This window comes from Mytilus edulis, chromosome 4 (genome assembly GCF_963676685.1).
Source record: "Mytilus edulis chromosome 4, xbMytEdul2.2, whole genome shotgun sequence".
In the NCBI taxonomy this organism is placed as follows: domain Eukaryota; kingdom Metazoa; phylum Mollusca; class Bivalvia; order Mytilida; family Mytilidae; genus Mytilus; species Mytilus edulis.
This window is the reverse complement of record NC_092347.1, coordinates 73966109-73982787: the sequence shown is the minus strand read 5'-3', so window position 1 is coordinate 73982787 and position 16679 is coordinate 73966109. Positions and strand designations below refer to the sequence as shown.

At 31.0% G+C, this 16679-nt stretch overlaps 1 protein-coding gene across 1 annotated transcript in view; it reads left to right on the top strand.

Annotated features, from left to right (window-relative positions):
- Positions 1-16376, top strand: part of LOC139520500 (ADAM 17-like protease) — a 33271-nt gene extending 16895 nt beyond the window's left edge. The window contains exons 16-23 of the mRNA XM_071313168.1: positions 461-568; positions 879-938; positions 2421-2491; positions 2980-3107; positions 4030-4108; positions 6764-6852; positions 7678-7731; positions 11082-16376. Coding sequence (XP_071169269.1) covers positions 461-568; positions 879-938; positions 2421-2491; positions 2980-3107; positions 4030-4108; positions 6764-6852; positions 7678-7731; positions 11082-11225 — 733 coding nt within the window. The 3' untranslated portion in view covers positions 11226-16376. The remainder of the gene's footprint in view (positions 1-460; positions 569-878; positions 939-2420; positions 2492-2979; positions 3108-4029; positions 4109-6763; positions 6853-7677; positions 7732-11081) is intronic.
- The last annotated feature ends 303 nt before the right edge of the window (positions 16377-16679 follow it).

Here is a 16679-nt window from a genome sequence, read left to right as displayed (position 1 = left end):
TTACCTGTCAAGATAGAATTGTAATCTGAGTGATACAGGGGTTACTCAAGTCACCATAATCCCAATTTTTTCTTGAATTATGTCAAAATGGCAAATCCATATTTGGAGTCAGTTTCAGTTAGCTTTTGGCTATAATAGTGAAACAACATCATAAGGACCTAAGAGCTATGTTTGTGCAGCTAAGTTTCAGTAGTACACCAACAAAAATAATGAACAAACATGCCTGAAATTTTGGAAGCGAAGGTCCACCATGCGGTTAGCTGCCCATCTATGGTTGCCTCCCAAGGCTGAGATGCATAAAGTATTATGGTGAATATTGCAGTAAGGTGAACACTTAATGCCAGGACATTTCTGATTAATGACTAGGCTAGATTGTCCCAAGATTTAAGAACTATTATTATGTTATTCTCTTTGTAATCTGTTGTCTTCTTGATGATAAACAATTTGGTGTCTTTTTCAGTGAAATGAACTTTGCTTGTTGCAAAACATGTAATGTTGCTCCAGCAGGGCAAAGATGCCATTCTTTAGCAGTTGATGATTTAGACTGTTTAGGGCCTTCCAATTGCACGTATCCTTTATGTGAAATATATTTTGATTGCTTTGTAAATATTAAAATAAATTTTCGTTAATTTAATACCTCACTAGGAAAGGGGATTTTTAAAGTTACTAAAGTTGTTCACTTTTAAAATTATATATGATTATCAAGATTGCCTAAAGGAAGAAGGGGGTAGTGCTGAATCCTGTATTGACTATTGAGTCATTTGAAAATGTATATAAAGATAAAATTTTATGGAGGAAAGGATAAAAGTAAAATGCAGAATGGACCTTGTAAATAAAATGTCTTCTTTTATTAGTATATAGTTCCTTGACTCTCTTAGAGGAATAGACTTTAAATGTCCAGCACCAATTAAGCTATCAGGTGTTGTTTGTCAGGATGGGTAAGTGTTACATTACATGTATTTTTCATTAGTTTGATTGGCTTACAACAATCATGTGTCATTAAAAATTTAAAAAAATACTCTTATATAAAAATGATATGTTACATGTGTGATGACAGGGCACAAGTTCCATATCAGGAAAGTCGCCTCCCAAAACATCAATATAATAACAAGTGCTTGCACATTAAAGTGCACAGGTAAATATAAGAAAGAAAAAAAATCATGGTCTTGGCATGAAATTGTAATTCTAATGCAACAACGTTTGTAACGTTCATTTTGATTGGATAACGTCACTTTCTTACATGGCATCAATTGACATTTGATGCTATGGGACTTACGCACAAGCGCAGACGGCATATGACAGATTTTAAATACATGTTTTAACGTTGTTTTCTGTCAGTTTCATTAGAATGGAGATAACAATATTGTATTTTAAGCTCCGACGGCATCAATTGGGGATTTGATGGTCGCAAATTCCCGTTTACTGTCTCCGCTAACGCGTCGCCAGTAAACTTAATTTGCGACCATCAAATCCCCAATTGATGCCGTCGGAGCTTAAAATACAATACAGTTATCTCCTAATTATAAAAAAAGCACAAATTATTTGATTGTGGTGCCTCTGCATTTCATACAAAATATGCTTCAGTCAACACTTTGACACCCCCAAAAAACAACTAAAATAAGCATTGATTTCTTAAATAGTTTTCTTCTATTAAAGAATTTATATACAATTACAGTACATATAGAGAATTTTACTTTGCCCTTCTACAAACATGAATGTTTTTCTCTCTAATTCAAAACCACTTTACAAAACTGAACATGTTGAATATATATTCCAAATAAAAACCAGAATCCAGAACAATGAAGAAGCAAGTAAAATCTTCTTTCAACAGTATTATTAGTTGTATATAACCACCTTGGTTTAAAGCTAAAAGTCAACATGCCTTATAGATAAATAAAGGCTTTTCCAGAATTAATCGTAAGGGGGGAAGTAGGCACTTTTATTAAAATTTGATGGTGGTGGTTATTTAAGAAAGATTGCTTGAACGTTTAAATTAAATATCCAATTTAAATGTATGCATGTATGCATGATGGGGTCAAATAAAAAGTGCCTACCTCCCCCCTACAATACATTTATTTTTGGAACATTCTAAGCAAATTGTATCCTTTTAAACTTGAAAATTATTAAACAAAAAAGTTACAGAGTGTGGTTTGGCCCTTTTTCGTTTGTTTCAAAAACCAATTAAAAACAACTCATGATCTGAAAAACATTTTTATAAACCAAAATTAGTTTGTTTTGTTTTTACTAAAATGCTTAAAATAATGTCTTCTTTATTATAGTATAACATCATTATTCAATTGAGGAGAAGAAAAAAACCAAACACAAGATAATAAAAACCAAACACAAGATAATAAAAACTATGCAATTGACACATCATAATAATATTTTGTCTTTAAAACTTATTTCTTATTTTCCTTCAGTGGCACCTGTAAGGATGGAGTATGTCTTGATATTTGCCAGTCAAAAGGCAAAACTAGCTGTATTTGTTTAGGTAAACAAAATTAACTCTTAAAAGAAAATGGAAGATTTAATAAAAACATCTGTGGTAAACATATACTTCATAACTTATTTTAGTAAGTTAAATTTTGCAGCTTGTTTATTCATTTTTTTTCTTTCTAAAATTCTTCAATGACTTTTACCTGACAATGACTTTTTTCTAAGGTTCTTGTAGTCAGATTATTTTATTTAGAAGATCTGCTCTAAGTGACTGTAAGAAAATTCAAAGTTACCTCATTGTCCTGAACTATGTTCCATAAGAATATATGTATTTCAATTACTGATAAGATATTTAAACTAGTTCATGTGTGTGCATGTGCACATATGTGAGATTTAATTATAAATTTAAATTTTTCAAAATTCTAAAACATATTAAAACCTTTATCTTATGTTCATTTCAAGTATTTTTGAAAAAAATTAAGGTAGTATCTTAACTCAATTGTGCTTTGTAAACGTATTTGTACATCTTCATATTGTTTTAAGGTACAGATTCCTGTAAACAGTGTTGTGAAGACAGTAATGGAGATTGCAAGCCAACAACCAATAATAATGGAATGAATCAGTATCATCAAAATGGTAGGCCTTGTGCAGAAGGATTTTGTGATGGTAGTGTGAGTATAATGTTCAGATGATAGTAAATATTGTTACTGTCTTATTTTAGAAGTAAATATTCTTAAAGAATAAATTGTGTTGATTTAATGTTGTTTGCCAAATGTCTAGTGGCAAGTATTTCATATATATTTAGTATGAGAACAATCTAAACAGATCATTGCTGCATATTTATACATCCTTCACATCATATTCCTCATCAGCATGCATGTTAAAATGGTGGACAGCAAAAGACCAAATTTTTATCAGTTACGTAGTAGAGGGGGAAGGGGAAAAAGGTATCATTATAATACGTTATTCTGATTGGCTAAGTGCAATCTCGTATTATTCCTAAATCAACTTCATTACACAATAAAATCTATCATTCATGATGACAAGAGGTCCCAGATGATCATTTTCATCGGGTTGTCAAAGCGTTGACTGTGCACACATTTTTAGCATACAAAAAACAAAAGATTGATCTCATCAGCTTAAGGATATTCACTTTTTCAATTTTCTTCTACATTTTGATTTTTTTTAAATCATGTTATTCAAGGTTTATCAAAACAAAATATTTCATAACTTAAAGAAATAGAATATTTTTCTATATCATGAATAAAAAATCCAATCTGTCAAATTAGAAAAAATGGCTGTGTCCATGTTGTTGTTGAAAATGTTTCACACAGATAGTACAATTAGTACTTATATGGCCACTTGTTATGCCATCATTGGTGTGTGGCATGGTGGCAAGTAGACAAATTATCGTGTTCAAATATGTTTTGATGAAGGTAAACTGTTAATAAATGTTGTATATTATTTTCAAGTTTGTTTTTTAGGGAAATTGTGGAAAGTCAGACCAACCTTTGATTAAAAGATTGTTAAGCGTGCTTGATTACTTCTCTGTATCTAAATGTTTTATATAGCATTCAAGTTTTTTTTTTTTAGGGAAATTGTGAAAAGTCAGACCCACCTTTGATTAAAAGATTGTTTAGTGTGCTTGATTACTTCTCTGTAGATAAAATTGGTATGTATATAGTACAACATACTCATTCAATCAGTTAAATACAGAATCCTTTATAATTTTTCACCAAGGGAGTCAAAAGGGACTCTCAAAATCATATCTGCCAACACTCCCATTTTGAGCGTTTTCAGAGGTTGGCCGATATGCTTAAAATACACTATTCAAAATGTCAATTCTACTTTGATTCATGGATATATTTATGCAGCAATCTCATTCAGCTTGTTTTTATGCCCCACCTACGATAGTAGAGGGGCATTATGTTTTCTGGTCTGTGCCTCCGTTCGTCCGTTCGTCCGTTCAGGTTAAAGTTTTTGGTCAAGGTAGTTTTTGATGAAGCTGAATTCCAATCAACTTGAATCTTAGTACACTTGTTGTTTATGATATGATCTTTCTAATTTTAAAGCCAAATTAGACTTTTGACCCCAATTTCACGGTCAACTGAACATAGAAAATGAAAGTGGGAGTTTCAGGTTAAAGTTTTTGTTCAAGGTAGTTTTTGATGAAGCTGAAGTCCAATCAACTTAAAACTTAGTACACTTGTTGCTTATGATATGATCTTTTTTATTTTAAAGCCAAATTAGACTTTTGACCCAAGTTTCACGATCCACTGAACATAGAAAATTAAAGGGGGAGTTTCAGGTTAAAGATTTTGGTCAAGGTAGTTTTTGATGAAGCTGAAGTCCAATCAACTTGAAACTTAGTACACTTGTTGCTTATGATATGATCTTTCTAATTTTAAAGCCAAATTAGACTTTTGACCCCAGTTTAACGGTTCACTAAACATAGAAAATGAAAGTGGGAGTTTCAGGTTAAAGTTTTTGGTCAAGGTAGTTTTTGATGAAATTGAAGTCCAATCAACTTGAAACTTAGTACATATGTTCCCTATAGTATAATCTTTCTAATTTTAATGCCAAATTAGATTATTACCCAATTTTTACAGTCCATGGAACATGGAAAAGGATAGTGCAAGTGGGGCATCCATGTACTTTGGACACATTCTTGTTCAGTTTATCAATTTTTCTTGCAATAGTTTCATATTTGTGTCTACTCCAGGAGTGCCCTTGGACCTTGTTAAAAATGGATTATCTGTATATGTATTTAGAGATTGATTTGAAAATCCTTTATAGTTTCCTTGTAAGATTTAATCACAACTTATATAGAGTCTGACATAGGCTTCATATACTTATGATTGAACTGTTTTTTTCAATTTTCTGTGTATTTACATTCATATTGTGATGGTGGAGGGTTAAATATTGATATGAAACTCATATCTTTTGATATTCATAATTTAAAATTTCTGATTACGGTAGGTAAGGCTGAAGGAAATCACTTGAGATTTGAAAATGTCAAAGACACCATTTAACATTTTAAATACTGTTGATATTTAACTTTGATACACTTGTCAAAACTTGGAGTTAATAACACATACCACATGTTTAGTGTCTTACATACATCCTTTATGAAATAAAAGATAGCCAATTTTAAGTTTCCATTCAAATTGAGTGTTAGACCCCATTCACACTAGCATTTTTTTTAATTGATCTAATTTGAATCGATCTAAATAAAACCATTTAATGTTCACATTATCTTTAGTCATAATGATCTCTATCGGTCTAAACTGATCCACTGCGTTCACACTACAATTAAAAACGCAATCGATCTAACCTTTTTACCCGTAAAACTGTAAACATTGTGTATAAATAGAACTGATTTATTAAATTCATCTATTGATACTCTGACATACACACTTGAAAAAAAAAAAAAAAAGTTATTGTTTCTCCTGAATCAGAAGTTAACATTTTGGTACAGGTGTTATTGCCGTTTTCTTTAATTTAAAAAAAAAATCTGTTGTAACAAAGTAACAACACAACGAAGTATTGCGGTTCCTAAAAAGAAAAAAAATCATCATAAGAAATGAAGATACAGATTTCGCAAATCTATGCGATGGCGAAGACAAAATGTTTTCTTAAATGTCTGTAAACAGAGAAATATGGGTTAGACAACGAACCTCTAAGATAGTTTTGGTGCTGTACATGCGCATACGTATTTTCGATTCAATCGTACTAGTTTAAACCGATCTCAGCTTTCACATTTAAAGTAAGATCGGTTAACTTTAGATCGATTCAAACTAAACTACCTCTTTTGGTGTTTTAGTTTAGACCGATTGAAGATCGATTCAAAGCGTTCACACTGGCCCTTAAATCGATCTTAAGTGAACCGGTCTAGTTTAAATCGATAAAAATGTCCTAGTGTGAATGGGGTCTTATTCAATCAATTGAATGAAAAGAAATGTACTTTTCCCTATTTTTATCTGAATTTTACTTAACTATATTATTCTGTTATTTCTTTTGATAAGGTGACCATGTCTGATGATGTTACAAAGAAAAAACTTGAATTTTTGTTTAACATTGACCTGATAAATTTTCGTATTAGGACAGTAAATGAATATTTATTTCTCCTGTATAAATTCTGTTCTCACCAGTTCCATTTTGTTTTAACCAACTAGTGCTTTGCTTATTAGGGGAAGAATATCATTTAAAAGAATGTCATTTGATATTTTATAATAATTATTTTCAATTTTCCATAGTTTACAATAGTATATCAACTTTATAAGTGATTAAAGTGGCCATGAACTGATATTTCTGTTTTATGTTTCAGCATTATTTATGAAGAATAATTTGGTATGGACGATACTTTTATTTTCTGCAATAGTTTGGATCATAGCGATTGTAATTATAGAGCGTTATGTAAGTATAAGATTAAGGGGACATAACTTATCCAACTGTCTGTCTTTCTGCATTTACATATTGACAAAGGGATATGTGCGGAAACTGTCAATGAGTTGACAGCTCAACGATACAAGTTTGACAAATATATATGCAAGGCATCATAGGAATTTTATCTGTCTAGCCTTCCATCTATACCATTGTGGTTGCTTTTAGTTCAGGTAATAAAGTATGGCTTTGAAAATAATTTTAATTTGGATGTAACAATTCTTCTAATTGGCTGACAGTATTTTGTCTATCAGCTCAATGACATAATTTTGTTATGCGAGTGTGACGTCATTAACATTTTTTATGATTTTCCCCGACTATGGAATATGGAAGATAGCCAAATTAAAAAAAAAAGGTTGACCATTTTTCAAGTTTTCAGTGTCGACATCTGTGACGTACACAATGAAGATTATCTCTTGTGTCTTTCTTGAGTTATGTCATATTTTGGTTTTCCATTTTTTGCTAAACCAAGTCATCTGTTGTGAGTAAATATTTCCATGTCTATATTTCTTCTTCCACTTACATAAGGTGCATAAATCTGCTTCATATAGACTGTTGTTTTCCAATATTTTGGCTTTGAGCATCAACGAAGAGACATGGATAGTCGAGATGTGCATCTGGTGCAGAAAAATATGTACCGATTATGTTGTATTATGTAAAAAAAAAAAATGCTTAAAACAGGTAAATGGAGTGAAGAAGTTTAAAATTTGTTATCTGAATTTTATTTACCATTACAGTATATTCAAATATGAGGTAAAAAGCATTTACAGAAAATATGATTTATAATTATTTTTTCAGGATCGAAAGAAATCTGAAGAAGATAAAGAAAGTAGGGATGTAATGGATCCAATGGTGATTACTTTTATGATGTTTACATTTTTTCAATCAGGCATTGATTAAAATTTTAAAAAATAAAGAAAATTTTAAAGAAACAAAGAAAAATATTCATGGCACAATAAATTGCAATAACCACCAAAACTGACTGAATTTTTGTGTCTGTCTGAAAATATTTTATAAAAAGTAGAATTACAATAGTGCATCAGGGCTTCCAAAACAGTCATATATTCCGGTAAAAGTCCGGCTGGGCAAAGCATGAAACGGTCATATACATTTTAGTTTTCAAGGCTTTTTCGGTCATTTTAACATAATTCCGATCTTTTTGACCCAACCTTTTGCCTTTAACATCCACACATTTCTGGTCAACAACCCCTACTTCAATACTTTCTAATTTTAATCAAGACTAATTAGTTGATAGACAGGTGATATCTACCTGTTCAGGTGACAGGTAAACTATGTTCAGTACCGGACATCGTATAAATTGATCGGTCTATTCACAATTATTTTCTTACATTTCAGCGGTTTGTAGCTCATTGATTAAGTTCAAAAGATTAAAATTATAAGAAATTAGTTTATCTATTTGATGAAAAATTTTAAAAGGTTTAAATGAAAAATCGTCAGAACTACGTTGAATGAACTAGAACATGTGTGCACATGTGCAAAGGTGGGAAATTTAATTGTGCATCCTTTATTTCTTCAAAATGCTAAAATTATCATTGATACCTGTATCTAAACGTTCATTTCAAGTATTTTGTTGTCATGCTTTGTAAACGTACACGGATTTTACGTATCCGTTTATGGTCCATGTTTTACCATTGTCAAGTCAACATCCGGTTTTAGAAAAACGTGATTTTAAAAACGAAAATAAAGTTTTTGACATTTCATTTAGCACAAATAAAGAGTCTATGGCAGATATGAGCACGCTGATGTGCACACTTTGAATGATGCACTGCCAATTTAACAGTTTACATCCAAACATCAAATTCATATCAAAGTAAGTTTTAAAATCGTTTTTATACGACCGCAAAATTTGAAAAATTTTTCGTCGTATATTGCTATCACGTTGGCGTCGTCGTCTGCGTCGTCGTCGTCGTCGTCCGAATACTTTTAGTTTTCGCACTCTAACTTTAGTAAAAGTGAATGGAAATCTATGAAATTTTAACACAAGGTTTATGACCACAAAAGGAAGGTTGGTATTGATTTTGGGAGTTTTGGTCCCAACATTTTAGGAATTAGGGGCCAAAAAGGGCCCAAATAAGCATTTTCTTGGTTTTCGCACTATAACTTTAGTTTAAGTTAATAGAAATCTATGAAATTTTGACACAAGGTTTATGACCACAAAAGAACGGTTGGGATTGATTTTGGGAGTTTTGGTTTCAACAGTTTAGGAATTAGGGGCCAAAAAAGGGCCCAAATAAGCATTATTCTTGGGTTTCGCACAATAACTTTAGTTTAAGTAAATAGAAATCAATGAAATTTAAACACAATGTTAATGACTACAAAAGGAAGGTTGGTATTGATTTTGGGAGTTTAGGTCCCAACAGTTTAGGAATTAGGGGCCAAAAAGGGACCCAAATAAGCATTTTTCTTGGTTTTCGCACCATAACGTTAGTATAAGTAAATAGAAATCTATGAAATTTAAACACAAGGTTTATGACCATAAAAGGAAGGTTGGTATTGATTTTGGGAGTTTTGGTCCCAACAAAATAAGGGGCCCAAAGGGTCCAAAATTAAACTTTGTTTGATTTCATCAAAATTGAATATAATTGGGGTTCTTTGATATGCCGAATCTAACTGTCATGACTGTGTATGTAGATTCTTAACTTTTGGTCCCGTTTTCAAATTGGTCTACATTAAGGTCCAAAGGGTCCAAAATTAAACTTAGTTTGATTTTGACAAAAAATGAATCAGTCAGGTTCTTTGATATGCTGAATCTAAAAATATACTTAGATTCTTGATTATTGGCCCAGTTTTCAAGTTGGTCCAAATCGGGGGCCAAAATTAAACTTTGTTTGATTTCATCAAAAATTGAATAAATGGGGTTCTTTGATATACCAAATCTAACTGTGTATGTAGATTCTTCATTTTTGGTCCTGTTTTCAAATTGGTCTACACTAAAGTCCAAAGGGTCCAAAATTAAACTTAGTCTGATTTTAACAAAAATTGAAATCTTGGGGTTCTTTGATATGCTGAATCCAAAAATGTACTTAGATTTTTTATTATGGGCCCAGTTTTCAATTTGGTCCAAATCAGGATCTAAAATTATTATATTAAGTATTGTGCAATAGCAAGTCTTTTCAATTGCACAGTATTGCGCAATGGCAAGAAATATCTAATTGCACAATATTGTGAAATAGCAAATTTTTTTTTAATTAGAGTTATCTTTCTTTGTCCAGAATAGTAAGCAAGAAATATCTAATTGCAAAATATTGTGCAATAGCAAGATTTTTTTTTAATTGGAGTTATCTTTCTTTGTCCAGAATCAACTTAAACCTTTGTTATATACAATATACAATGTATATTCACTTTTTACTACCAACTGATAAATTAAAATAATCTTTACCATTCAGTGATAACAAGCAGTTTTTTTACATCTTAATATTTTATGATGTATTTAAATGAGTAGTTATTGTTGCAAACTCCATTAGAAATTTTAATTGAGATTAGTTTTGGAATAAGGGAAAGGGGGATGTGATTAAAAAAATTGGGTTCAATTTTTCTCATTTGAAATTTCATAAATAAAAAAGAAAATTTCTTCAAACATTTGAGAGGATTAATATTCAACAGCATAGTGAATTGCTCTAAGAGAAAACAAAAATTTTAAGTTCATTAGATCACATTCATTCTGTGTCAGAAACCTATGCTGTGTCAACTATTTAATCACAATCCAAATTTAGAGCTGAATCCAGCTTGAATGTTGTGTCCATACTTGCCCCAACCGTTCAGGGTTCAACCTCTGCGGTCGTATAAAGCTACGCCCTGCGGAGCATCTGGTTTAATCTAATGTCATTATCATTGGAATGGCCATCTGCTTACCATAGTTGCCTTTTGTGACTAAGTCTTAAGGGATTAAAATCGGGATCAGATATAAAATGTCCGGCTGGCTCAAATGTTTTTTGGAAGCCCTGTAGTGCATTGAGCATAAAATTCTATAATCCTATCCATGTAGCTTTAAATTTTTTAAATATTTTTTTTTTTTAAAGTTTATGTGATAATTGTAGCAAAACCGTTATCTGTCAACATAAAATCAATGGTCAAGAATGCAGGCGAGACATTTATGTGTATGCACTCTTCTTTTAAACTTAACTATGCTTTTGTGCTACCATTACCATTACCATATTATTTTACAACAATTTTTTTTTCAGGGGAGGGGAGCAAGAGTACTTCTTCGTAGAGATGATCGTGCCATAACAAATTTAGGAACTAGAATTCTTAAACCACGTATGAGACGTGACAGAGGAAGAGCAGAACTGGACGAAGACCTAGCAGCAGAGTCTGGTTTCCGCTGACTTTGAAATATAAATTGAAATCAAGTTTTGCTCAACAAGGCAGTACCTGATAGTGTTCGGATTGAAGCTAATGAACTTAACTATGGCAATATTTATGTCAGCAATATGTTTTACAAGTTGAATTTTGTAAATTTTGTTAGTTCTCTTATCTTTTGGTTACCATATAGTGGGTTATTTACACAGGCTGTCAATGGATTCTTTCGGCTCTTTTGGTTCTTAAAATACACTTAAATAAAGGAGCAAATATTTTAAGATGAAATCCTTTGCTTATTGATTGCTAGTAACAATTTTTTATGACTTTGATAACTCAGTAAATAATTTGATAACTCAGTAAATAATTTGATAACTCAGTAAATAATTTGATAACTCAGTTAATAAGCAAGTTATGTTTCAATCATTTATTTAATTATTCAAAATTCCAAACTTTACACTTTCCAAAATATCCCACTATATAGTGTTTTATTCAAAGAACGCAGGATGAATTTGGGAAATTTCAATCAAGCTATGTTAGCTTGATCACTTTTCACAGATACCCATTTTTTCAAAGATTTTTAACTTAGAGTTCTTTTTATGGGGTAAATATCCAAGGAATATAATATTGTTAAGTTTTTTAGAGTAATTTAATCTCTTTTGAAGATGTATAGACATAAACAACGAAATATATGTTTAAACAAGGCTAACTATGTTCTCATGAAGATTTTACTAAAACTTTGACAATCCTTATGAGGGATGGTCATGAAAATTTTTAATAAAATAAAATAAATATAATATAAATAATATAAAAAAGGAAAAAGAAAAAAAAGACATGCTTTTCTAAACGCTACAGAAGATGAACTTCTGAATGCTTACCTCATTCTTGTGAAAGTGTTACACCATATTCAGTGTTTTTTTACAAGAATAACAAAAATGTGATTGTGCAGTATTAATTGTTTGTACCTCATTTATTTGTTTTGGCAGCAAAGATCATGCATATTTAACATAAATTTACATACAGAAAACATTGCAACCCATTCGTGCTAAACTTTGGTCTATTTTCAGTATTACCTGCCAAGTGAAACTCTTAGAATCTAAACAAAATGGATGATACTATTATTTAAAAACAAGAATTTTTACAACTACAGAATTGTGGCTTAAGGAACACTACTTGACTGTTACATCAGAAGGAAGATTTGTCAAGTTGTGGTCATTAGTAAAAGGATAATACTACCAAATATTTACATTATTGTTTTATTTGATATCCAGTGTAAAATTTAAAACAGTGATTCAGCTAAGCTTCTGGAACTACATGATCATTTCTATTGGCACTTTCTTTGAGAAATGAACTAAAATGTACAAATTTCATCAGGAGTCTCGGGACATTTACATAGAAAGGTGGTCAAATGACTGGTGTCTAACTGAATAATAATTTAGATTTTTAGTACTTTACATATTTTGAAGGATGTAAATGCATATAGATTTTTATTTGTTGAATTTTAAAGAGAAATAAGTCATTTTGAAATGCAAGAATTTTTAATCAAGACATGACATGATTTTTTAATCTTCATTTATTATGCATCAGTTATCATTTTGTTTTTGTCTGTATTAAAAGTTCTGCAGATGGAGAGAATGTTTTTTTTAGCTCACCTGGACCGAAGGGCCAAGTGAGCTTTTCTCATCACTTGGCTTCCGTAGTCCGTGTCGTCGTTGTCAGTCGTGGTATATTAACTTTTACAAAAATCTTCTTCTCTGAAACTACTGGGCCAAATTTAACCAAATTTGGCCATAATCATCATTGAGCCAAGATGGCTGCCATGGCTAAAAATAGAACATTGGGGTAAAATGTAGATTTTGGCTTATATCTCTGAAACCAAAGCATTTAGAGCAAATTTGACTGGGTAAAATCGTTCATCAGGTAAAAATCTATCTGCCCTGAAATTTTCAGATGAATCGGACAATCCATTGTTGGGTTGCTGCCCCTGAATTGGTAGTTTTATGTTAATTTTGCCGTTTTTGGTTATTATCTTGAATATTATTATAGATAGAGATAAACTAAAAACAGCAATAATGTTCAGCAAAGTAAGATCTACAAATAAGTCAATTTGAGCAAAATGGTCAATTGATCCCTTAAGGAGTTATTGACGTTTATAGTCAATTTAAACAATTTTCACAAATTTTGGTAAATTTTTACAAAATGTTTTTCTCTCTAACTACTGGGCACAGTGCATAATACTTTAATAGATAGATATATTTTTAACAGCAAGAGTGTTCAGTAAAGTAATATCTACAAACACATCACCATCACCAAAACACAATTTTGTCATGAATCCATCTGTCCTTTGTTTAATATGCACATAGACCAAGGTGAGCGACACAGGCTCTTTAGAGTCTCTAGTTTTAATTTATGGTCGTTCATTATGAAAACAAGTGTTAAGAGGCTTTATCACTGATTGAAATAAGTATCATTTTGACTATATTAATTTGATTAACATATTACTATTATATCATATTTTGTATAATATCAGCCTCATAACTTAACACTTTACATGTATAAACCTAACAAAGTGTAAACAATGTGTTCTTAAGTGTGTCCCAGTAGTTTTTTGGTGAACATTTCTGTATTATCATCAAGCAGGATAAAAAAAACATTACTGCAACATTAATATTTACTAATTTTCAAATATGTATCCAATTTGGTTTTCACAAGATTCTCAATTATTAAAAATTTCTTTCTGTGGTAAGTATGACAGTGGCCCTTTACTCTTGGTTGGGAACCCCCCTTTTTAAAATGGCTGGATCCGCCCCTGTTACGTGTATGACGTACACCTACAAAAAACTTGAACTTTATGACATAAACCTAATAAGAAGTGAAATTGTGCCATATTTGCAGCAAATTTCCCCCACCTTTATATTATTGATAATAACATGTGTATTATAAACCATAATTTTCTAATGTGCAATTTTTCATTGTAAGGTTGTGCTATTCATTTTAAGAGTTTCATTTATATTTCACCTAGTTTTCTTGTATGCATTGAGAGTAACTCCAGATGCACAATAGAGGCAAAATATCAATTCATTTAAGTATTTTACCTGGATTTTTTTTTTGTATACAGAGTCATATATGCCTTATTTTTTTCCATGTACCATTTGCTCAGCATTAATAAATGTAAGAATCAGTGACCAACTGAATTCCCTTCATATAGTTTTATTTCTTCCTAAAATAATAGGTGTTATGAAATAAAGAGAACCAAGAGAAAAAGTTGGGAAACAAGCACAGATATTTTTTTGAAAATTCTCCATAAAACATTTAAACAATTGTTAAAAGAATATCCTCTTTGCACTACCAGTAACAAATTTGTTTTACAATTTTTTTTTTTTCTATCACAAATTATCTGTGCACCCAATTCCATTTGATTTTCTGTTTTTATTTCCAAGTTTAGTTGTCAACATAAATTTCATTTTACCTACCGGTACATTAACATATTTTTTTTAATTGTAATATCATAACAATCAGTCATACTCTTAATTTTAATATTTTGGTGGGTAATAATTTTTGTGGATGGAAGAGGCATGGTATTTTCATGAATATTTCATGTCTTGTTAAAGTCAAAATCTGCATAAAACCCTATAGAAAATGTGTGCTTCATTGAATATCTAAAATTGTTGTTTGTATATACTTTCTAAAAGTGGTACATGTATCCCACAAATAATATTAAATCCCTAGAAGATTAAATATTAGTTTTGTTTCTGTTACCTGCTTTGACTAAATTAACAAAAATGTATTTGTCTGTGTATGAATGAGTTCATATCAACAGAATTTGGTCAAAATACTTTTTATATACGACCGCAAACAAATTTTTTGGATTGTTTAATGGTATGATGTCGTCGTCGTCATCTGCGTCGTCCGAAGACACATTTGGTTTCTGGACAATAACTTCAGTTTAAGTCAATGGATCTCTATGAAATTTAAGAAGAAGGTTTAATATCACTAAAGGAAGGTTGGGATTGATTTTGGGGATGATGGTCCCAACTCTTTAGGAATTAGGGGCTCAAAAGGGGCCTAACAATCATTTTTCTACTTTTAGAATAATAAGTTGTTTTAACTTGTGTATAAGTATTTCAATTACTCAGAAATTGTACCACAACGTTCAATACCACAAGTAGAAGGTTTTGATTCATTTTGGGGGTTAAGGTGCCAACAGTTTAGGAATTTAGGATAAAAAAGGGGCCAAAAACAAGCATTTTTGTAGTTTTTGGACAATAACTTGTGTGTAAGTTTATGGCTCTCTCTGATATTGTACCACAAGGTTCCATATCACAAAAGGAAGGAAGGTTGAGATTGAGTTTGGGGGTAATTGCCCAATTCATGCAGGAATTAGGGGCCAAAAACAAGCATTTTTCTAGTTTCTTGGCAATAACTTGTGTTAAAGAGTATTAATATCTCTGAAATTGTACTACAAGTTTACATATTACAAAGGAAAGGCTAGGATTCAGTGTGGGGTAATTGCTCCAAGGGGGGATTCAAAAGTTTGTGGTGTTCCAAATTTTTTTAAGGGGTTCAAATTTTTTACATTTCAAATTTTTGAAAATTTTGAAGAAGAATCTTTAATTGCACAGTATTGCACAATAGATTTGTAAGATCTTGACATTAATTTTGCGTCAGAAACCTATACTCTGTCAAAAATGTAATCACAATCCAAATTCAAACAGTATCAAGCTTGAATATTGTGTCCAAATTTGCCCTAACTGTTCAGGGTTCAACATCTGCGGTCGTATCAGGCTGCACTCAGCGAAGCAATTTATTAAAGAATTATTGTGCTTTTTCATATCTTACTTATTGGGGAAGGGAATATTTGTATTGAAATAATATATGTAAGTTTCTTACTTTTTCGATGGGAAATCCTGAAATATTTGTCACTGGATGTTATACAAATAACAAGCAAGCAAGCAATTGTTTTACATTGGTAGTTTGTATTCACTGATTGCAGTGGTGAGTTAATGCATCACATGTTTGCTCATATATTTATTTTATATTTTTATACATTTTTAGATTTTCTATCATTTTAGACACCTTTTTTCATGTTCTATGTATACAAGTGCTATCATGTTATTTGATCTATTTATTTCTATATTTATTCATTGTTTTATGAAATAAAATACTGATTAATGACTAAATTGTATAATATTACGGTCTGAAAAACTCATCAAAGATACAGGACTTGTAATTGTGTACGCCTGACGTGTATCTACAAAAGAGTCATCAATGAAACTCACATCAAAAAAGTTAAAAGGGTTAAATAAAGTGTGAAGTTGAAGAGTATTGAGGACCCAAAATTTCAATAGGGTTTTGTCAAGTATAGCTACTTTATAATTTGTGATATAGTATTTGAATAATACAAAGTTTTATTTAAAGCTATTAGAATTATGACCATGTTTATAAGAATTGATGTCAACACATAAGTGTTGATTAGTTGGCTG